The sequence below is a fragment of the Chaetomium globosum genome, genomic scaffold, assembly GCF_000143365.1.
Source record: "Chaetomium globosum CBS 148.51 scaffold_2 genomic scaffold, whole genome shotgun sequence".
NCBI lineage: Eukaryota > Fungi > Ascomycota > Sordariomycetes > Sordariales > Chaetomiaceae > Chaetomium > Chaetomium globosum.
In genome coordinates this window covers 4,489,846-4,511,712 of record NT_165977.1, presented here as the reverse complement: position 1 = coordinate 4,511,712, position 21,867 = coordinate 4,489,846, and the positions used below count along the sequence as shown (strand labels likewise).

The window sequence follows — 21,867 nt, the reverse complement described above, 5'->3', positions numbered from 1 at the left end:
CTCCATCATCTATGAGATAACCGTGGAATCGTGGCTGTTGGTCTTCCAACACAACTCCTGGGCAAAAGGGGAACGGCATTGAGAATGAATAGACACGGGATAATTGGCAACGCCTTGAGGGGGAGGCGAATCGGATAAGCCGATAGTACACTGGAATCCAAATTGCGGGTGTACTGATTTCCCATCATTCATCAGGCTTTGCCCCCTATTACAAACTAATCCCCTCTTATCGAAAGCAGCGCTGTCAACAAGTCAAGTCAAGTCAAGTCAAGTCTGAGGGCAGACTTGACTTGACGAATTTGAGCCGGACTTGACTTGACTTGGAAGACTTGCCAAGAAAGAGCTCGGATACGGTTATTCCAAACCCGAAATAAATATAAGTACAAGATGGGGCCTCCAAAATTGTCATGAGGCCACAACGCTCCCAAATAGTTCCCCACGCGCCCAATTTCGTACACATTGAAGTTCTGATAACGTATTGTCGCTAAGGGAGTGTCGTTGTGACCCTATCGCGAGCTTTGCGAGGCTGAAGGTCAGCTCACATTTCGTTGCACAGGGAGGTATTGAAAGTATTTCGAGCGCCATTCTCGCGAGGCGTGGGTATTCGTCTGTCCGGGCCAGCCACCATTGGACTGGGTCGTCAACGGGGTGCACAGATCCTCGTAAGTACTCCCCAACCTCATCCACAACACCGCTGGCAACTGGGGCATCGTAGAAGCTATCTCCAAAGCCAGGTACTTGCTCTGGGGTGCATGGGCGTGCCAGGGGCTCGACTGCTGGGTAGTACGTATCAAAGTAAGCCACAAACCGCCGCTGGATGTCTAATATCCTCTGGTCGTTGCCTTCATAGAATAGCCTCACCCACTTCATCCTGCGGCCCGGATGCAAAATAAGAGCTGCCCAATAAGCAGGGGTCTCGTCAAGCATCTTCAGATACTTCTCAAGCTTGTCAATGGCGTATTGAAGGCTGGATTGAAGACTCGAGAAGGAAGGCACCTCGAGATCATCGTGAAGAGGATTCCCAAGCTCGATACAGAGGCCCTGCTGCCTAGGAGCGGCAACTGGGTTGCGGAGCCCGACCCCGGGGAGGTCGACTTCGTAATCAGCAAACCGGGCAGGCACGCGACGAATCCGGCGCGGGTGTTGCTGTGCCGTAGCCGGTCTAGGAGGCGAGAATGCCGGGAGCTGACCCGCGGGCCGCTCGTTGTTGGGCGGAAATACAGAGCTATCGAGGCCTCCCGAACGCTCAAACTCCGCGCTGTATCCTCGGTGTAGATGTTTGAGATCCCGGTGAAGGCTGAAGATGTGGGTGACAACGTCACAAAGATTGGGCTTCCTTCCCTCGAACTTTTTCGTGATAACCTTGAACGGGGCCAACAGAGCTTTGATCTCTGTCAGAACTGCCCAATCCTCGGAAGACAGTACAGCTTCGTCGCTGAGATCCCCTAAACGATTATACCGGGCGCTGAACTTGGTGAGCGGATCGCGAAGAATGAGGGCGCGCTCAATCATATGGTATACCGAGTGCCAGCGGGTATCGTTGTCAGCCTTCAGCCGAAGGTTTCGAATTGCAGGGTCAACTAGAATAGCGCCAATTTCTTCTCCTTCTGCCTCGGTGAGCTTGCCTATGGAGAGAACATCAAATCAGCACTTGATATAATGTCTTATTGGGGGAGAGAGGGCTATTACCTTCTGTAAAGTCGACGAAAGCGTCCCTGCGCTGGGGCGTACGGCGGGCGAAGTGTACAAGGTAGTGTAGCTTACCCACTGGCCCAGTTTCTCGCCATGCGTTGAGAAGCTCCCTCTCCTGTTCCGCAGAAAGTCGCTCATCTGAGCCCTCTGCCAATCTCCTGATTACTTCCTTGTTTTCGCCGTCAAGGAAAGCTCTGGCAACAAGGTTCAAGATGTGGCCCACGCAGCGCACTCGCTTGAGAGACTGAATGAGATCAAGTTGCTGCGTGGAAAGATGTGGGTTGAAGTGCCGGAGAAGTTCGGTGACGCACGTATCGTTGTTTTTCGCGTTGTCGGCTTGGAAAACCCCTAATTTAGCTTGGAAGCCAAAGCACTCAACCACCTCAACCACTCCTTTGGCGAGGTTTTCGCCATTGTGAGTGCCCTTAATCCTTGGGAGGGCCAGTAAGCGGGTGTTAAAGTTCCCTGCAGCATCGAAATAGTGTGCAACGACAGCGAAAAACGCGGCAGTTCCGGGGGACGACCATCCGTCAAAGGAGATGTGGATTGGATTGGGTGTGGATGTGATTTCGGCTCTGAGGGCATCAAAATACAGGTTGTACTGGATTTTCAGCCAGTTACGCGTGGTGACATGGCTTCTCGGAAGGAGGTCGTCGGCCTGTATTGGATTGAGAATAGAAAGCAGGCTCCGGAAGTGCTGGTGTTCAACCACGGAAAATGGGATATCCGAATCGGAAACCCACTTGATTAGGAGCTCTTGGAAGAGGTCTCTGGTCTTTGCGGGAGGGGGGAGCTTCCTCTTCTTGGTGGTTCGAGCTTGCAAGAGCTCATCAATCGCCAGCGACGATCTCTTGCCCGCAGTGTTTGCAGGTAGAAGCTCGCCGTCTTTCGTAATACCGTGCTTTTGTCGGAGGTGTTTGGCTGGCGAAGTTGTTGCCGCCGCGTCAAAGATGTTGTAGCACTTGTGGCAAGCCCAGAATTTGCCGTCCGTGGAGGTCGAGTCACCTTCCGTGAGCCGTAGAAGCAGTGTGCCGTGCGCGTTGACCCAGGAAGGTCCGTCCTTCAGCTTGAAGTGCGCGCGGAGTTGGTAAAACCGTTTGTCGGGACCCTGAATCTTTGGGTATAGCTTAGGATTGAGGGGGAGGTCGGTGATGGCTTTCGCATCGCGAATCTGCTCCTCGAGGCTCTTCTTGGTGCGCCCGGCACAGCCGAGCGCGTTAAACGCGTTGGACGCGTTGGGGGGCGAGGAGATATCGTAATTGATCTTCGGCGCAATGGAAATATCGTCAGAATCGGGAACTGCGGAGGCGGTATTGTCGGTAAGGGTGAGAGCCATTCCGGGAGGATTGCAGGCGGGAAGAGTGGATTTCGAGCGTTGTTCGAATACCAGTGAGCAACTCCGTTCATCCGTTGATCGTGTGTATCAACCTCGCCAAGAGACAGGCTCGCAGGAGTTTCGGGCTGAAAAGGTGGGTAAAACACTTTCTTTTGGGCATGTTCAGACTTCAAACTCGGGCGAGAAGCTCCGTGGACAACGAAAACCTGGGCTAATCTACGACACATAACCCTAACCCTACTGAGTGTTCTGTCAAGTCAAGTCGGCGTATCGACTTGACTTGACTTGAAGACTTGACTTGTTGACTTGCTGACAGCGCTGATTATTCGAAAGTAACTCGGTGGTGTTTTCCTTTCCCCGCCAAGTGCACTGGAAACTCACGTCCTTATTACCGTGACCTACCCGACATGTTTGGGGCCGTACAAGTAAGTACCTTACCTAAGAAGGCAAAGAAATAAAACTTCGTCCTTCCGTTAGAGTTCCTTTGGGTGTGGTGGGTGATGGAAGATCATTGATGTTGCTTCCGGATAGTAACAGCAAACCCCTTATAACTCCGGATTAAAACCCTGACTGATACATACGACCATAGGCGCCAGAAAACACGGGATCCCGTCCGCTCTCCCCTAGTTAACCTCGCGACCGCTGAACTAGTAGTTGGGTCGGTGACGACCAGCGAATCCTCGGTGTTGTATGTTTTTTTCCTGACATTTCTCTTTTTTTTTTGTTGCTGTGGAGGATTCGGTGATAATGAGGCCGAGGTGGCGAGGAGGATTTGAACGAGGGACGGTTGCACATTAATGTTGTTGGGGGTTTGGCGGACGTCTATTTTGAGAGCTTGTGTAGGGAATACCAGGTATCGTGATAACGTTAGAAACACAGGGCAAATCCCTTCTCTCTGGAGGGACGTGCTACATTGGTGGTTCAGTTAGATCATGTTCCTCAGATGTCATTGTCGTTAGTTAACCTGTGCCGCGATTTGCCCCTTGCTTCAATCCAACTGCCCCACTTGGTATCACACACAAATCATTGCCCACCCCTTAATTAAACATTACAATGCACCTCGTCAAAGACCCTCTTCTCCCCCATCACAAACTTCTTAAACGTCTCAACCCCCTCTTCTTGGCGGCCTCCCTCGCGCCAGCTCCGATCCCAATCCCATTACACGTACGCACGCTCTCGAAACCACGCATGCTCCTCGAGCATGACGGATGCCACCGCGGGAACACTGCAGACAGCTAGGAGTTTACTGTCAGCAAGACCGTTGTCAGCATCTAACAAGATGAGTAACAATAAAAGAGTCTCACCCAAAGCTGGTTCCAAAAGTTATTTCCTCCCGTAGCCAGGAAATCGATACTGAGCAGATCATCCGGTGGCCAACTCACTTCTCAGCCCCGGTAGTATCTTGTCGCCATGGGCCCCAAGATGCTTTTGCAGTTGTCTAATGGTATCTTTAATCCGGGCGGCATCGTCGCGACTTGCCGGGTCCCCCAAAACCTGTCTCACCCGCTCCTCCAGCTTCGTCAGCCCATCCGAGGGCTCACAAAGGCCGTTTGCGAGAACTCTTCTGGCGCCCTCCTCCGAGTAGGTGGCAAAATAGCCCGTCTCGTGCATTGCCAAGAGCATGGCCACGCCCGACTCCAAGAGGTAAATCGGGTTCTCATCAACCTCGCACCACACGGGGATGATGTCGACCAGGTAAGTGCGGACACGGGCTATGAACTCCGGAGAAGTGCTGCTTTGCAACGCCGAGAGGTTGGAAAGAATCAACTGTGATATTTTCTGCTTGATAGGCGCACTGTTGTAACGCACGGCGGCATGAAGGACTTTGACCAGCGCACCGGCCATCACCCAAGGCCTGGTCATCTCGAGCCCCGCGTTTGAGTCTTCGGCGAGGTCCCTGACGGCTGCTTTAAACTCTTGCTCGAGCTCCCTGATAAGGATGGTGTCGATCTCGTCCATCTTCTCGTCGATAGCAAACTGCCATCCTTCGACAAGGATCCGGGCTACTATGTCAGCAGCGCGAATATTATTGTCAGCTACGAGGCCAACCAGAACTTCGACACAGCAGGGTCCTATTCTGCGAATGTACTCCCAGTTCCCCTCTTTGATCTCTTGGGTGATTTCTTTCTTGATCCTCTGAAGGAAGTCCTCTAGCTGCTGGTAGGCAGCCTCCTCGGCAAAGGGGCTGCCGCCACTGTTCTTGATCACGTTTCGCAACGTGAGGGACCAGATATCGGATAGTGCTATCGCCAGTTTCTCTCGTTCTTTACCTCGGTCATCCATCTTGCTCCCCTGAATGGCGGCCGACATGAGCTCCAATGCAAGCTTAGCCATTAGGTTCGCCTTGTCCATATCCCCGTCGCGAAAGAAGCCTTCAAATTCCCTGGCGCGATTTGTGACGAGGTCCTGTGCCATGTTGTCGTTGAAGTCCTCAGCAAACATGCTCTTTAGAGCATCCACCCAACTTCGCGAGAGCATTTGTACTATGGCGTCATCTCCATCCTCAATGGCATCGCTCAGAATTCGCACAGCTGCCGACACGATCAAGTCGAGCTTGTCGGTAGCAGAACTGATGGCGTGAGCTTCGTTGTCTTGCCGTCGTTCCGTTTCACGAACTCGGGACCAAACGAAGAAGTTCAGAATGGGAGCAAGGCAAGACCCCAAAAGGGCTGTCCTGAACCTACTACTTTCAGAACGAGCAGCAGGTGCGTTACCGTTTCGGATGTCCTCCTCTCTCTCCATGTCTTTTCTCGCTTGCTTCACGAGAGCCTTGAAAGCCATCGCGGAAAAGTCAGTGTGGAATCGGATGCTTGTCAGGTTCTTATTCTTAATCGCGGTCTTGAAGAGGGCCACCTTCATATCAATGTGTTGTTGGATCTTTTTGTCGTTTCCAACAGCGACCTGCGCGAGGAAATGGCCGCCGTACCGTCCGATCGCATCCCATATGAACGGGTCTTTTGATGTCGGCAATGACGTGGGTGGAGGCTCAAACTCCTTTGTGTATTGTGTGGCACCGTATTCCTCCAACAACAACTTAACGTCTCGGTTTCGGTTGCGTAAAGCGGCGTCGAGGGCGGTTCCGAACAGGGCCTCTTTCTGCGTCTGCCTCGGCGTGTTGCTCCAACAGAAACTTGACGACTTCGATTCTTTCGTTGAACCTGGTGTATAGATGCGCGCCCGCGACGGCGGCTTGCAGAGGCGTGGTTTTGTTGGCTGTGCGGCTGTTGACATCAAAACCGGCATCGACTAGTTTTGCGACGACCCCTACCGAGCTGTAGTATGCCGCTTGATGGAGCGCTGTGCCGTGCTCATATGTCCCATGGTTCTTCTTGAATTTTCGGTGTTTCACGATGGCGGCGACACACTCTTCAGAGTCTCCTGAAATAGCCGCGCCGAGAGGAGTTTGTCTGCGCTGTCCACTTATGGCGTTCACTTTTGCGCCGTGCTCCAGAAGCACCTGAGCGACCTTGGCGTGGCCGCAGGCGCAAGCCTGTGCCAGAGGAGAGAGGGAATTTCCACTCGTCTCTGTCCTGGCTTTCCTCTTCAAGAGAAGCCTAGCGAGCTCGTGGTTACCGTATTCAGCTACGTAGCTGAGAGGGGACCTCGCGTCTTTATCGACAGCATTGACCTCGCATCCGAAATCTAGAAGTGTCTTGGCCATGTCTTCGGCAAGACCGTCCTGGCGACATACGGCCCAGTGTAGTGCCGTCCGTCCGTTGCTGTCCTTAGTCCGGCAATCAAGACACCCCGCGCGTTTGAGGACGGGAATAAAATCAGGACTACCCATGTGACTGACAATATGGGTGATGGTGAGAGCCTTGGGAAAAAGCCTACCCCGCGCCATAATATGGACTTGGAAGGACAATCGGAGGTTCTGTGGATGCTCTGCAAGGCGGCGAAGAAGTTGCAAAATGACCTCCGGATTGGCTCGTGAGAGGTAGCTGGGACAGGCAGAGGACGCGTATCTCAAGAGCTGGTTGTCGCGGACGAGCTCGTTCAGTGCTTTCTTTTCTTTCCATCTGTTGTCCATGACGGGCCCGCTGGAAAAGTCCCGAAAGAGGAGGTATGAAATGCAGCTCGCAGCCATCCGTCCGTTGGCCTTGCGCAGGAATTCGTCCTTGGATCGCAGATACTCGCTCACTGTACGGTGCGATAGGTGGACATCTCCCCTTTGGTTGCGCGTAACAGTCCGCAGCAAACGTTGATGATGTGGTCCACACTATCCAGTTTACTTTCTTCCTCTAACCTTCCCGCCTCGTCACTGAGTGCGAGTGCGTGTCTGAGCTGGAGATCCCTAAGAGCCAAGGGAGAAAATGCCACCGCAGCCAGGGCTCTGTGAGTTAGCCCGTCTTGATTCGAATTCTGGCCGTTGATCATGTCGATGATTCCGTCATAGGCGGCGAAAAGAGCTGAATGGTCTTCACCACCTGATCTGAAGCGGAAAACCTTTTCCTTGAGGACACTATCTGTCTCTGTTCCCGTTGCCAGTATGTCCATGTAGACTCTAGCTAGCAGGAACCTGTGGCTGGTTAGCAATTGGGTGGAGTGCGACGCCTTTGGGATAATTTTATTGTCACTTACGATCCGTTTGACTTGGCCGTTATTTCTTGGACAGCCTGCGGCTCCAGATGGTGATTGCGGGACAGCACATGGCTCAGCTCCGGAAGTCTGGCTTTCAGGTATCTTTCGATATCTGCGTCACTGGCCCTCACACCACGAGAGGTGCACGTGTCCAAAACAAGCTGCGGAATAGTTGTGTCTGTTCTGCAGGTAGCGAATATGCGCGCGTCGACCTTTGCTTGCGCGTGGACGAGTGACAATAGGAAGTGCCTGCTCTCGACAGGACATTCGTCCAGGGCATCGAGTACAACGAACACATGGTCGTACCAGGCTGCAGTCTCACGAAATGCATCCACAACGTCGCTGAGACCGGGCTGTCGAGCGCCTTGGTGTAGAAGGTAGGTATCGTAGAGCTTTCGAGAAGGCGCGAGGAACAGCATAGCATCTTCCGTAGCCGGCAGATCCGAGAGGAGTTGACCAAGAATGTTTCTGAAGATGCCTTCTTGACTCTGAATGAAGGCGTCCTCTGAGGAAGACTGGACGGTCTGCTCCCTGAAGTATACGTATGCAATCCCCACTCTGGGTCGATCGGAGCCGACAGGGAGGCGTTGTTGTTTAAGTTCTTGCAGATTGCTAACGACAGCTGAGGTCAGGAGAGTTTTGCCCGCACCGGGCCCTCCAGTACAAAGGAGGACTTTGGACTTGGTATCCAGCCACTCATTGTACTCTGCGCACTCGAGAAACCAAGCACAGGTCATGGGTTCTCTCTGGTCGCAGTATAGCTGTTGTTCGTCGGCGTAATCCTTAGATACAAGCCATTCTACAACTCGACTCCGACGCTCCAGAACGTCTCTAGGGAAAGGTTAGGGGATAAACAGCCGTGGGTGATAGGAAGAAACTAGAAAGTAGGTACCTGTCCTCAATCTGGGCCATGTTGGGTCCGCTTGGCCGATCGGGTGTGACCTTTTGGGGGAGGGTTTTATTGTAATAATCGGATCACACCGATATAGTCCGAGTTAGTGACAACACTAGGTGGCCAGATTATGGTTTCGGCGATACTCCAACAGGATGTTGAACGTGAATCTCGGGGGTCAACACGCCTGATGATGGCGAAATCAAGGTATAAAAGACTCGGAAAGTTCTGATGGCCGGTACTGAGAGTGGCATGTTGCTGGTGTCATCTTGCTGGTCAAACCCTCCAGGTTCGGTGTTGGGCGCGAGGCAGGGGCTGTGAAATTGCGGTGGGAGAGCTGAGCCTGGAAGCCCGAAAGCTGCCTGAATTCTGCATTTGTCGACACGTAGCGATAACTTTGCCTTGACACCGCCGCAACAAGGGACAAGGCTGCTCCGAGCTGGCCTGCCAACCTGCCTCATTCACGGCCAACTCAGAAGGGGCCAGCATGAGAGGCAGGGCTGCAAGCCGCCGAGAGACGTGGACGAGACGGCGATACCGGCACGCCAGAATGGCCAGAGAAAGGGCAGGGCGATGCCAATGGCGGTTGTAAACGCCTACCAAAGTGTTGTGGTTAGCGGCACGCTGCAGCAATAAGGCCACAGGGGGTGTAATAAGCACTCTGCAGATGACCCTGCATGCATGCATCGCCACCTGTATGTACACCCCGATGTCGCTGTGCGTCAGCCCAGAATTTGCACCTGATCGGGCATTGCGTAATTATGTGTCTCGATACGGTTGATCACAAGTAGACGCCGTGGAAGTCCGCCGAACACACAACTGTGCAAGTATCATGAAATTCAACAACGTTGGGCTTATTCGTTGGTATCCCGTGTTAGTCGACTAACATCACTGCAGACTGAGATCATCGTTGCGAACAACAAACACAAAACAAAAAGGTGAGCAACATGACGACAGAACACTACCACAGCGGGGTTCCGTGGGAACGCTAGTTGACAGCGCTATGATAGCCTGAAAATATTTGACAATTTTGACAACTAGCATACCCCGCATAATTAGCATACCCAATGCAACTAGCATACCCAATGCAACTAGCATTCCCACGCCGCTCGCAGCCCCGCTCCAGCGCCTAGCCTGCCACACCCTCCGCTGCACCCTCCTGTGCACCCCCATTGCACCCTGTTATTGTATTTTGAGCCACTGCTGTATTTAGCGTCTGTTTCCCTACCTACATAAAGATTCCAAACACCCCCTCAATAATACGGGATTCGCGTGCATCCATCCCCAGCGGGTCCACACGTCATGTAAGTCCTCTTGGCCCTGCTGCTAACTGCCTGGTCGCGGGTTGGTTTGGTTGAACAGAAGCGCTGTCGGCCTGCTGGTTAGCCGAAGAGGGAGCGCGACACCACTTTCCAGGTTATCTTTGTCGTCTACCCCAACCGGTTCGTTACCTGACACAGGCGTCATTAGGGGAGGTAAAAACGGGCAACTTACATCGCGCGCTCTCACAACGCATGTATGTCCCAGTTCACCCAGATGATGCCAACGCCCCTGACCGGTACCATGTAGAGACGCACAGGGCGAATGACAGGCACCCCAAACACTACAGCATCTTCCGTCTCCTCCATTATCTCCAAGTCCAGGAGCTTATGTCGAGTCTTTGTACGCTTGATCAGTGTTAGTACTGTGAAGATGTGTCTGTCCTTGTCGTTGTCGAGGACGAAGATATGGTCCACACGCCCGAAAAGAGTCTGGTTGTCGCCCTTGAATCGTACAAAGTCGCCAGTCCTGAACGTGAAGCGGTCGTTCGACTTCCTGCCCGTATGAAAGAAACATTAGCCTGGGCACACCGCTAAGCCGTCCAGCCTCTATTTGCCACTCAGGAGTCAATGTCCCTTCCGGGAACCTGTGCTGACAAGCACGCCGGCCGTCTGGGGGAATCTGACGAGGCGAGCCAGGCTCACGTGTCCCGGTGGTGGGAAAGGGGGAGGGGTGGGGACTCAGGGGTATGGACCTGGTGGTCTGGTACGCACCTGTCGGTGAATCCGAACTTCCGTGACCACTGGATTGGCCGGTTCTCGAACAGAGATGGATATTGTGCAGGTTTGCCGTAGTCATACTGGTATGCCAGTCGGAGATGACCACGCCAAGTCGATGTCGTGTTGAGGTCCCCGGAGCGAGTCGGGATTCTATTGCCATCATTAATTGGGTGGGTTGCGACAACACTTTTTGTTGGGATACGATTGATCGCAGCCGGTCTGAGATGATTGCTGTCTGCGGACTGGTCGATTTCCACCTCGTGGTCTTCGTTTTCGAGTAGGGCATCCATCTCATTTCGGTCCGTTCGGGATAGTACTTGATTGAAAAGGGTCGGGCACTGCTGGTAAAGTGCAAGCGTCTCGCTGGTGAGTTCCGGGTCGTCATGTTGAAAAGCGTTCTGGAGGAGCAGGCGCATCGTCTCTTGGAAATTGACTTTCATCAGCAGGATCTTCTCCACGTTGGAGTAATTTGTTTCGTAGACACGGGTCTTGACGTATCTAGAAGACATTAGCAGACGGTAAGACGGGTAGGTCTGTTCGAAGAAACCCGGCCGAAGAGATCGAGGTGAAGCGAGCGATACATGGGCGACGCGGATTCAACGGTCTTGTGTTTGCTGGCAGGCCTTCTCCAAGCATGGTGCCAGAGCCATGCCCAGATCACTTCGCGACAAGAGCCAGACACAGATCCACACGAATGTCGCTGAGTCCAAGGGTCTGGGGTTTGCCGGTGAAGGTCTATCAAGCGGGGTACTGGTAACTACAGGTGAGGGACAATCACCGACGGAAGTTAGACATACCGGTGTAAGTTTTCGCCTGTGAGTGTGTTACAGTTGACAGGTAAAGCGTACTCCTCCGCGAAGTCTGGGAAATGAACGGCGACATGAATATTTGGGCGCAGTGTGTCGTTCTGGTACTGTAATGCCCGGCCAGAATCATCAACGACACCGTCTTGGAGAACTGACTCATCGATAACTTGGACTCCCGGCGTCCCTGCGTGTGACGCACCAGACGACCCGGTTGAGGTCACAGCTGCAAGTAAACAGAGCTGGTTGAAAAGGTAGCGAGCCCGGTAAATGATGTTGCCCATGAGGTAACGGTCCCGACGCGACACACGAGTCCCCATCAGAACGGTAATGCTCTTTGCAATCGCAGCAGTAGTCTCGATGACCAACTCAATCGGATCTTTCTCGTGGTTCTTAGCTTGGTCCCAGAACCTTGGCCGAATGTGCTCCCTCTTTAACCAGTTTAGGAGCAAGGCTGGGATAATGACGATCCATCGCGCGTGGTGAGACATCTTGTAGCTTGATAAATGGTGAACTGGTGACTGTAAACGTGGCCAACCCGGTGGGAAAGGCCAAGTCCGGAGCTGTATAGCATATTCCGAGCGCGCTGACTTTGTAAGAATGCCATCCCGAAGGAGAAAGTGCATCAAGTTGCCAAGACCGTTGTACTCAGAGTGTGCTGCGTCGATGGGCCGTGACATGACCAGATCAAGGGCCGGTGACAAGCGGGGAAGTACCGGCAGATCTTCAGCCATCCCCCACTGCGTACAATATCGTTTCCGTTCCGACGCAGTTTGCAATGAGCGGTGCAGCATCTGCTGCATCTCCAGGGTCTGAGTGTGAAACCGGCCGTGAGTGATATGATCGAACTTGAGCATGACATCGGGATTGACAGCGCGCTGGCCGGAGGCCGCGAAACAGCATCTGCAGAACTTGTGTGCTCGTGGGCCTTTGAACCCGGAGTTCTCGGCTTGTTGAGGCATATCGCCAATGTAACACATCGCAAATGCGCAAACACGGACGATTTTGTCGCGAATAGTCATGACGATACCGGCGTCGAGATGAGCCATCGTCTTCAGCGCTTTAATAACCTCGCCAAAGTCCGATGCATGAGGCCTACCACGCCAGTGTTAGTTTCAAATACAAGATTAACAACATTCCACAGGGCAGGCTAAAAGCTATGCCCGTATCGGGTTGACACCCCCGAAAGGTGGAAAATGTTGGCAGTCAAGCAATAGGGAAGCGATCTTAGACAAGAAGCTGGACTTACCCGAGTACGATTGGGAAAATGCTGCCCGGACTAAAACGCTCCTCTTCACAAAGCCCTGCTGGTGTGAAGTAGAACCCCATCAAAGTCCGGTACGAATTTTGGAATACACCAAAACCGTCAATGAAGTCCAGGTGGGGAAGGGAGACCACTGGCATGCCGTTCTTAGCCTGATCCCACTCATTCTCGAATACATGTCGACCAAAATGCTGGAGTTCGAGCTCTCCACGGATTGGATGCGTCCGACAGAGCGGGAGAGCTTCCTTCTTAACCAGGATGCGCCGACACTCGTACCACTCATTCTCCCTACGTTCCCTCCTGAATACTGGCCAGACATATTTGGGTAGAGGCTCCGGAGGTGACCGTTCCGTGCGTCGGGGCGGCTTCCAGCCTGGGTCGTCATGTTCCTCACCAGTGTGGTGGTCAAGGTAGACATGGAGGTGTGCGAATACACTGGTCTCCGGAATATAAACCAAATTCGCAGACAGTACCAACTCACAGTCGGTCTGTGGCGGCGTGAGTTCGATGTTTGCAAGTCGGTGATCGCCAAGCCGGTATGCCTCCTGAAGCTGTAGGCACATTTGGTTTCGACTTTGTGTGCATGGATCTTCGCGGTGATCGAGCCCAACGCCATAGACACGGCCGATATGTAGGTTGACAATGTCGTCAGAGTCGTCCTCAATGCCGCGGCAATTCCGGACGCAGTTTTCTGACGTACATCGGAAGTATACCCAGTCGGAGGGAAAGATGACCGGTCCTTCTTTGCCGTCGATGATGACATGTGCGTAAAACCCTGATGTGCTACGAACCGAGGACAGCCAAGCGTGTGAATGAAACAACTCGCGTGGTTTGTCGACGAACAAGCCTGGGCCCGTATGTATCCTGCCTAGGATATCAGATGCGATGATGTTCTTGAAAACGGTGATAGGGTCGAAAAACGTTAGCCGCATCGTCGCCCTCGGAAGGTCCTTGAGGCCGATATCACCATGTGCTTGTCGGAGGCTCTCCAACTGACTCTTAGCCTTCTCTGCTGCTACTGCCGCGTCTCGTGCCTCGGTGCTGTGCCTGCCTTTATCGCGAGAGATTCTGGTCGCTGCTCTAGTAGCGGTGAGTGCTGCACTTCTGCTTTCTGCTTGAGCCCGTGCTATCTCAACCTTGTGACGTTCCTCAGGCTTCAAACTAGCTGGCATTGTCGGTAACTTCAAGATATTCAGAGGGATGTCTGCCTCGCGCATATTCATCATCGGCATCCGGCGGCGCATACGGTCTCGAAGTGTTGAGAGCTGTTTCGGGAGGCTCTGTATCATTGAAGGGACACTGCCGTCTTTGCCGCGGATCAGGAAAAGCACCTCCCGAAGGGATGCCCAATCTTGACGGCTTAGACCAGTCAAATCGGCAAAGGTCGCAAGAGCCTTCTCAAAGCTGGATGTCTCGATTGACTTATTCTGGCGTATCGGAACCAAAACCGATGTGTCTTCGATGTCGGTATATAGCATCGGTGAATCGTGTTGGCTGGTAGACTCTCGGTCATCTTCCTCGTGTGGTATTCCTTCATCGTCGAACGGAAGATTCTCAGTTGGCTGAGCCCCTCCAACCCAGATGCACTCTTCGTATTCGCCGGCTCCAAGAACATCGCTCATATGGAGTGCAGACCGAAGAATATGTGCCGCTGCATCTTCAGTGTCGCCAGCTTTGAGTGCGTCCATATCAACAATGGCTAGAGCTAGGATCAGCGCTGTTACCCATAGGACTGGTTACAGGATAACTCACCTTCAGTCTCGGAGTCGGTGTCAGACTCGCAATGAAGACCGTCATCGTCAAAAATCAGTATCACTAATATCATTGGCACCTTCAATACCATGGATCGGCACGTCGGGGTGGATTTCCGGGATTCGTGGATTCGCGGAATAGACATCGCCGTCGTTGTCGTTCATAATTGTGTCGCCGAACCCGTCGGGAAAAGCAGAGGTTTCAATCGATGACTGGCTCATCCCCATGTGGTTGTCTCTAAATTGAGGCCCCGGGTTCTGCGCCGATAGATGCTGCTTACGTGCTGTGCTGCGGAGTCGGCGCGACTTTAGACCCTTCGGTTGGTCGGCCATATTTGCGCTGTCAATGATCCCGATGGTGTTGATGGTGTTGTAAAAAAAAAATTGATGTGGGAGGGTTTTAGAGGGAGGAAATCGAAGGACTCGTGAGTGGGCGAGGAGTTGTTGCCAGAAAAATTCTCTCAGAGGAGGCCGTTCCTTCCTTCGCTCCTGTTGGAAACTATTAACAGCCACAATTCCACGGTTATCAGACGGATGATGGGAACTTACAACAGTGGGTTGGAGATGCTTCGAGCAGCCCAGAAATCATCAATTGAAGGTTGTTTCTTTCTGTTCTTCGGTGGTGGCCATCGCCCTAACCCTTTTGAATAGCTCGTTATCCAGCCCCTGGATACCCTCAAACAGTAGCACCGGCAACCGAGTTTCCGTATTTCGAATGCCACCACTTCCAACACCACCACATGATTATGAGAAGCCGCACAATGTCGCCGCCGTTGATGGCCAGCGGGCACACGGCGCTTTGGCCGGGCCTAGTGTCAGCCAACCCACCGGAACAACCCCATCGAACTTCCAGAGCATCACCAGAACAACATCGCAGAGGATGTTATCACCACCTACGCGGCCTGGCTTGACTGCCGGATCAGTTCATCTCCCGCAATCCAGGATCCAGGTGCCCATCATCCCCACATCCGATACAGGCAGCGTCCACAGCCGGTCGGTGGTGCAGCAACAGACTCGGCAGTGCACAACACCCGGTGCAACTGTCAACGCTCCGACGACAGAGGCCACCCCGGCAGCGAAAACATCTCCGCCGGGGTTTAGCGCAGGCGACTCTATCACAACCGCCCAAGCCACTCCAGTTACCCGCGCTTCGAACCGCAGCCGCAGGAAGTCTCAGCATGCTCTGCAAGCTGACAGCAACACGTAGGAAGCTCACATTAATACTCGCGGAGTCGCAGCTAGACGTAGTGGTACTCTGGCCTCCCGGGGCAAACGTGCGGGTGAGTGGCGGGGATTCCGGCAAACCCATGTCTCGGCCTGGAAAGCAGCAGCAGAGAGCCAGGCTTGGACGTAACACCCGGGTGGATGACCAAGAGTCAGAAGGATACTCTAACTTGTGACCTCCAACCGGTTTTACCCCTGTACTGCCGTATTCAATCGTTGCTAGTGGTAGTATATAGTGTGTATTCAAGAATGGATTATGTGGTTAATAGAAAATAAAAAACCTGATTCAGTCCTTGATTTCATCTTGTCCAGCGTTGTGCTTTTGTAAATTGGGCGAGGCGTACACCAGACAGTGGCTTACAGTGGCTTACAGTGGTTTGCAGTGGCAGTCCCATTGTCACGAGCCCTGATCAATCTGTCGGATGGGGCAAGAACCCATAAATAACCACCAATCAGAGAGCGGAACGCCGGGGATGCTAGTTGCTCGAGGTATGCTAGTTGCTCTGGGAATGATAGTTGACAAGACAACAATAGATTGCATTCCTGGAAGGCCAAGTATCATACTTGCCTGGCACATTTTCCCACTACGGTACCTAACAATTTCTGATACCTAAGCGCTCTGCATCAGCTGCATCAGCCGCACCAACCCCTCTCAAATTTCGAGGGGACTGTTATGGGAACCAGGAACCGCGCGGTACTCACTTGGACCGAAGACGTGGTCCAAAAAAAAGAAAAAGAAAATGCTTCCATTACCGGGCGCCAGTGCGGCGGATATTTCCCCTACGTCTCTCGAGTGGGATAGACTCAAATCACTACGACTCCATCGCAACCGCCTCTTCAATCGGTCAGGCTACCGACCGCTCGACCGAAGGAAGCCGTCGTTCTGTTAGAAGTTGTGGCACTTGAAACTCGGAATCTTGGTTGCTGATGCGCTAGTGTTAGAGGGTTCCAAGGGCTGAACAACAAGCTATAAAAGGGAGGTCAGGACGATGCCCGCCACTGAGAAAAACAAGAACAACCTTCAATCGATGACTTCTGGGCTGCTCCGAGCATTACAGCCAGACTGTTGTAAGCTCCATCATCTGTGAGATAACCGTGGAATCGTGGCTGTTGGTCTTCCAACACTTAGACATGGTGCCCGCTTGGAGCCAGGCCATTTGCCGAGCATTCCAGGGGGTCCGTAGTCCAATACAACACTGCTTTGCGCTGGCTCACACCACAGTTGGGAAAACGGCAGGGGTCCGGGTGGTGGTACGCTTCGTGAATGCTAAGGGGCACATCAGATGTCGGAATGGTAGCACCAGGTATTTCGTTCACCACGCCCATCTTTAGGTACTTCGTACCTAGGTGGGAAACAGGGCATGCGGGGTGATGAAGAAGGGGGATTTCATTGCATGGGTTGCATTGCCGCTGGGGCATTGCCGCTGGCCCTTCAGGACCTTGGGCGCTAAAGAAAGGCATCAGTATTACGGAAGATGATAGCCCGCCACTGTAACAGTTATGCCGCTTCCCATTGGCGGACCGAGCCGCCTCCCAGGCCGCGGTGATGGCGGTTGCGAGCCTGAACAGGGATGCGGAGCTTGTCTCTGCCAATTAAACTATCACGGAAAGACAACAACCAGAGTTGGCTGAAACTCTCTCTGCAACCCTCTACTCCGCACCATGTTCTCCCGTAAGCGCCCAGCCTTGAGTTGTAGCTTGAGACAACGGACAGTTAAACTACCTATATAGTTCTTCTCTACCTCTCACTCGTTCCACATTATCCACTAACTAGGTAGCTGCCCTTATTACTTTCAATCTTCAAACCGCACATCGACATCTGGGCCCGCCACAGTCCACCACTGTTACAACGTCAGCAACACGTGAAGTCAGTCTGTCACCTGCGATGCCGACAGCTAGTCCCGCAGCTTCCATGCTGCAAAGATCCTTTTCGCCGTCTTCGAGGGACGTTGACACAGGCTGTCTCTTCGCTCAGGCCGTCGATGCCTTTGGCTACATTCAGCTGGCCCGGGACTTCTCCATCGATTACGAGCGATGCCAGCTGCGGCTTGACGTTGAGCGACGGCGACTTGTCAAGTGGGGTATCGCCATCGATGTCCAAGGGGACCCTCGATTCAACAAAGAAGATGAGAAATTCGTCAGAGGGACCATCCAAGCAATCATCGACCAGTTTCAGCGCGCACAAGGCATGTCTTCACGCTACAAGCAGAACATCAGCCCCAAGGAGCAGAAGGCGCTGGTCATTTTCGAGCCGGAAAGGGACTTGAGCGAGCCTGCGCGGAAGGGGCACAGGAAGTTCTCGGAGCTCTGCGGAAATGCTATCGCCAAGACGGGACATGAAGTTGCCCGAAGGGCGTACTGGGCCATCTACGACGGCAAAAGCCTCGAGACCCTCGTCACTAGTATCCAAGACGATATCTCCGCTCTTGTTGAGCTTGCTCCAGCGACGCCCAAGTTCGAAACCAAGATGGCCGAGCTAACAGCCGGGGATGCTACGGAACTGGATAAGCTGGGATGCCTAAGGGAGGTGGCCCAGGCTGCTGTTGGCGTTGACAATGATCTGGCGGCGATTTTGAAAGCCAAACTGCAGCCCTCTAGACATGACGTGAGTGACATCAAACTGAGAGGGTCAGCCAACTTTCGGGTTGGAGATGATTTCAGCACATCAGCAGTACAAGCCTTGGCAAGGTTCGGGAACTTGAATACCACGCACTCTCATCGCGTCAAAGGGGTGGACATGTCGGGGAGCAGCACTTTCAGAGTTGGCAATAACTACGGAAACTAAAAACTTGAGTCTTTGCAAAGTCAATTGAGATTTATGTATCGTCGAAGGTGTCATGGAAAATCACATTGCTGCATGAGGTACTCCAAGCTCCTTTGAGCACGCAGGTAAAAGCATAGTCTGGTGCCATACGAGTACAGTGTATTTATTGGGGTTCTACCGGCGCCCCTTATATTGTTGAGACCATCGAAAACGGCGATACGCGGCAGCCCAATTTGGCGGCCCAGAACAGCACTTTCTCGACTTGATGTCTAAGGAAACCTCTATACAAAGGGAATCACCAATTCTATTACCGTGGTTCATCCTTTCGGCCACTTTACATGGTATTAGGTACCTAAGTAGAGCTAAGAATTGCACTGCCCCTTAAACATTACGATACGCCTCATCAAAAACCTTCTTCTCCCGCTTCACAAACTCCTCAAACGTGCCCGTCTCAACCCCCCACTTCTTGGCAGCCTCCCTTGCATCCGCACCCTCAAACACGTCCACATGCCGCAGCAACTCCTGCATGCCCAGGATGGGGTTCGTCGCCTTGGCAGCCTGAAGCTCCTTCCCATCCAGGTACTTCCCACGGATATTAGGGCGGCCGAGCACGCGGCGCATGGTCTCGAGGCCCTCCTCAACGGAGAGGGACTCGCTGACGACGAGGACGACCTGGGCGTGGAAGCGGTCCGGGTGCTGGAACGCCGCGACCGCAAACTTGCCAATGTCCTCCGTGTCAATCATGGGCAGCATCGTCGTCGCGAGCAGCGCCATCGTGAAAACACCCGTCTCGGTCGCGCCTGGGTACTGCAGGTTGACCATGGGTGGCAGGTAGTTGGACATGAAGGCGCCCGGGCGCAGAATGGTCCAGCGCGGGAACCCGGCGGTTTGGATGGCCTGCTCGAGTTGCTTTTTGGGTTGGAAGAGCTGGGCGGCGAAGCTGTTGGGGTCGGTCTTGTCCTCGGGCAGCGGGATGCTGGTGCTGTAGACGACGTGCTGGATGCCGGCGGCCTTGGCGACGGCGAGGACGGTGGTGCCGTCCTCGAGCTCGGCGGTGAAGTTGGTGAGGTCCGGCAGGAGGTTCAGGAAGAGCAGGTCGCAGCCGCTAATGGCAGCCTCGAGAGCAACGCGGTCGCTCCAGGACCCCTCGTGGACTTTGACGCCGATGGAGGCCAGGCTCTGGGCGGCGGCGGAGTTGGTGTTTCTGGTGATGGTGCGCACCTCCCAGTTGAGGGCCCGCAGCTGGCGGGCAAGAGCACCGCCTTGGGCTCCGGTAGCGCCGCAGACGAAAACTGTGTGAGTGGCCATGATGAATTGAGTAGATGTTGATCAAAGTGAGCACTGACTGAGGGATCTCAGGTGAAGAAAGATTAGGCAACGAGAACCGAGTCAACAGAGATGCGGAATTGTGTGAATTTATACACCTACACATTATGAAGTAGTGAGGGGAATATATCTCCGATGCAGCTCACATTATACCGACTCGGAGAGTTTGCGGGCGGGATGCCCGCGCGGAGAAAGATCCGGCCGTGCTGCAGGCCAAGCCGGCCACGCACGCCCGAGACGCGCACTTTTCTCAACCTGACCTGTCTTTGAGCTTCTCTGCTACCATTGCTAGGCATCGCCGTGTCCACAGACTTGAAGACTAGCCTGTCCGAGGGTGCTGCAATTTTGTGCAACTTGTTGCGATAGTCTGAGCCGCAAGTCTGTGCCGAAACCAATCCTTGCGCGATCATCCGATACTGCGAATATAACCGAGCAGACGGACTACTCGAGGGCGGTGCTATCGCTCTAGGCCCGTCGAAACGGTGATACCTAGGGATTAATCACATTCTGTGTTATCGACGGCTCGCCTGAATGGCCGCGGGATGTTCACTAAATACCTACCTCCCTAGATAGATTGATCCTTTACCTCAGTATCGCCTACATAACTGCCTCAGATAGTCGCCTAGTGGGCACACAATTTACAGGCGGTTTGGCTCTAGAGTGACGAATGGAAAGGGGTGAGGGTCACCAAGCAGGGCCAGTTGCACCCAACACACATAAAGTCCCACTTTAGACTTGGTCACGCTGCCTTGATTATCAATGTTAAAAACTTAAAAGTCACTAATGGTGAAATGGCGCAGTTTGCTGTATAGTTGATATGGAGGTAGTCGGAAGACGGTAGATGTAAACACCGAGCCTTAGCAGCCACATAGGAAACGCCACACTCGATACGGATCCGTACAATGCACTTGTTCATTTCAATCTCACGATGATGATGATGGGGCTTTGACCAAAGGAGAAGTCTGTGCGTGCTGAGAATGCAATGTCCAAGCTTCGAGTTTCATTGCCAAGCCAATATCCCACTTGATCGAAAAGGGGCAGATCTGGACATTCTCGAGAGTCGCCATGGGATTAGGGGCGCTGCAGACATGGAATTGTCGACTCATAAGCCTACCTACACTGGCTATTGGATCGTGAGGTTCACCCCGACGCTGCTGATGGTATTCGATCATGCAACCCAAGGGGTAATGTTTTCCTTTCCCTATGCATCTCACGATCAAACACGGACCCAGCGCAATGCAAGAATGTGAAAATCAACACATCCACTCAAGGGAATGGGAGATCGCTGATGATCCTGCATGAAGATCTGCTGCCCCTTTTCCGCCAAGATTGCTTCATTCTCGGAACGGCAACCGGGTCCGGCTCACCCCGGCTCTCCCGGCCCCGCAAGTTTGACGGGCCGACCGCCGACCATTGTCTTGGCATATTGACATCGCGATAGTCGTGGCTTGGCGAGCAAACGAGATGGGATTCAGACCCTATTTGGGCCAGAATCGGCCGAGATGGGAGATGGGAACTGCCGACTGGGTGATGGCGCTGAAACCCCCCTTGACTTTCTGGAAATTGGGTGATTTGGTCGGAAAGGGGCATCATAAAAGAAGCCTCCCTGTCTTTGCCTTTTATTTCTGCGAACCCGTCTGTTTCTCCCAATACCAAACTCCAAATTGCTCCCATCTCTTACCAGCAAAACCCCAACTCCATCACTGAGCACAAACCCCATCACAGCTCATCAACCACAACCACACCCCAAACCAAAACCACAAACCAACCTCCAAAATGTCTGCCGAAGCCCCCAAAATCGAGGCCCAAGCCGAGCAAGTCCAAGAGCAGCAACAACAACACCAAGAGCAAGACGACCAAGCCTCCATCACCTCCAAGCCCAACCAAGAAGGCGACGAGGCCACCCCCGCCGCGGGCGAAGAGAAGGCCGCCAAGCCCAACCCGCTCAAGAAGCTCGGCTCCGTGTTCAAGACGGTCTTTGCCTGTCTGCGCAAGCCCGCCGTGCGCGACGAGGAGAAGATCGCTGCCGAGGCCGACGAGAAGAACGCTGCTGCGGCGGCCGGTGGTGACGACGACGAGGAGGACGCCCTGAAGAAGGCTGGGGACGCCACCCAGGCGCCGCCCGTGATCGAGCAGGGGGTATTGTCGGGCGAGCCGAACAAGGAGGGGACGGCGCCGCATTCGTAGGCGGAGGG

At 53.5% G+C, this 21,867-nt stretch overlaps 7 protein-coding genes across 7 annotated transcripts; 3 read left to right on the top strand and 4 right to left on the bottom strand.

Moving 5' to 3' along the window:
- Positions 1-215: 215 nt before the first annotated feature.
- Positions 216-3,028, bottom strand: CHGG_03537 (uncharacterized protein; the record flags this gene model as incomplete). Its single annotated transcript, XM_001230052.1, has 3 exons — positions 216-241; positions 543-1,625; positions 1,765-3,028. The coding sequence occupies 3 exons, from the start codon at positions 3,026-3,028 to the stop codon at positions 216-218; spliced, it is 2,373 nt and encodes a 790-aa protein (XP_001230053.1).
- Positions 3,029-3,895: 867 nt separating this feature from the next.
- Positions 3,896-8,521, bottom strand: CHGG_03536 (uncharacterized protein; the record flags this gene model as incomplete). Its single annotated transcript, XM_001230051.1, has 7 exons — positions 3,896-3,936; positions 4,197-4,253; positions 4,411-6,158; positions 6,394-7,168; positions 7,261-7,547; positions 7,610-8,440; positions 8,502-8,521. 7 exons carry the CDS (start codon positions 8,519-8,521, stop codon positions 3,896-3,898), a joined length of 3,759 nt encoding a protein of 1,252 aa, XP_001230052.1.
- A 1,485-nt stretch (positions 8,522-10,006) lies between these two features.
- CHGG_03535 (uncharacterized protein) lies at positions 10,007-14,504 on the bottom strand (the record flags this gene model as incomplete). Its single annotated transcript, XM_001230050.1, has 7 exons — positions 10,007-10,316; positions 10,535-11,038; positions 11,338-12,438; positions 12,593-12,980; positions 13,089-13,298; positions 13,605-14,279; positions 14,360-14,504. The coding sequence occupies 7 exons, from the start codon at positions 14,502-14,504 to the stop codon at positions 10,007-10,009; spliced, it is 3,333 nt and encodes a 1,110-aa protein (XP_001230051.1).
- A 241-nt stretch (positions 14,505-14,745) lies between these two features.
- On the top strand, positions 14,746-15,565 carry CHGG_03534 (uncharacterized protein; the record flags this gene model as incomplete). The annotated part of the gene is made up of 2 exons (XM_001230049.1): positions 14,746-14,783; positions 15,043-15,565. 2 exons carry the CDS (start codon positions 14,746-14,748, stop codon positions 15,563-15,565), a joined length of 561 nt encoding a protein of 186 aa, XP_001230050.1.
- A 1,679-nt stretch (positions 15,566-17,244) lies between these two features.
- On the top strand, positions 17,245-18,284 carry CHGG_03533 (uncharacterized protein; the record flags this gene model as incomplete). The annotated part of the gene is made up of 3 exons (XM_001230048.1): positions 17,245-17,254; positions 17,439-18,187; positions 18,252-18,284. The coding sequence occupies 3 exons, from the start codon at positions 17,245-17,247 to the stop codon at positions 18,282-18,284; spliced, it is 792 nt and encodes a 263-aa protein (XP_001230049.1).
- A 443-nt stretch (positions 18,285-18,727) lies between these two features.
- CHGG_03532 (uncharacterized protein) lies at positions 18,728-19,654 on the bottom strand (the record flags this gene model as incomplete). Its single annotated transcript, XM_001230047.1, has 1 exon — positions 18,728-19,654. The coding sequence occupies one exon, from the start codon at positions 19,652-19,654 to the stop codon at positions 18,728-18,730; it is 927 nt and encodes a 308-aa protein (XP_001230048.1).
- Positions 19,655-21,448: 1,794 nt separating this feature from the next.
- On the top strand, positions 21,449-21,859 carry CHGG_03531 (uncharacterized protein; the record flags this gene model as incomplete). Its single annotated transcript, XM_001230046.1, has 1 exon — positions 21,449-21,859. One exon carries the CDS (start codon positions 21,449-21,451, stop codon positions 21,857-21,859), a length of 411 nt encoding a protein of 136 aa, XP_001230047.1.
- Between the last annotated feature and the right edge of the window lie 8 nt (positions 21,860-21,867).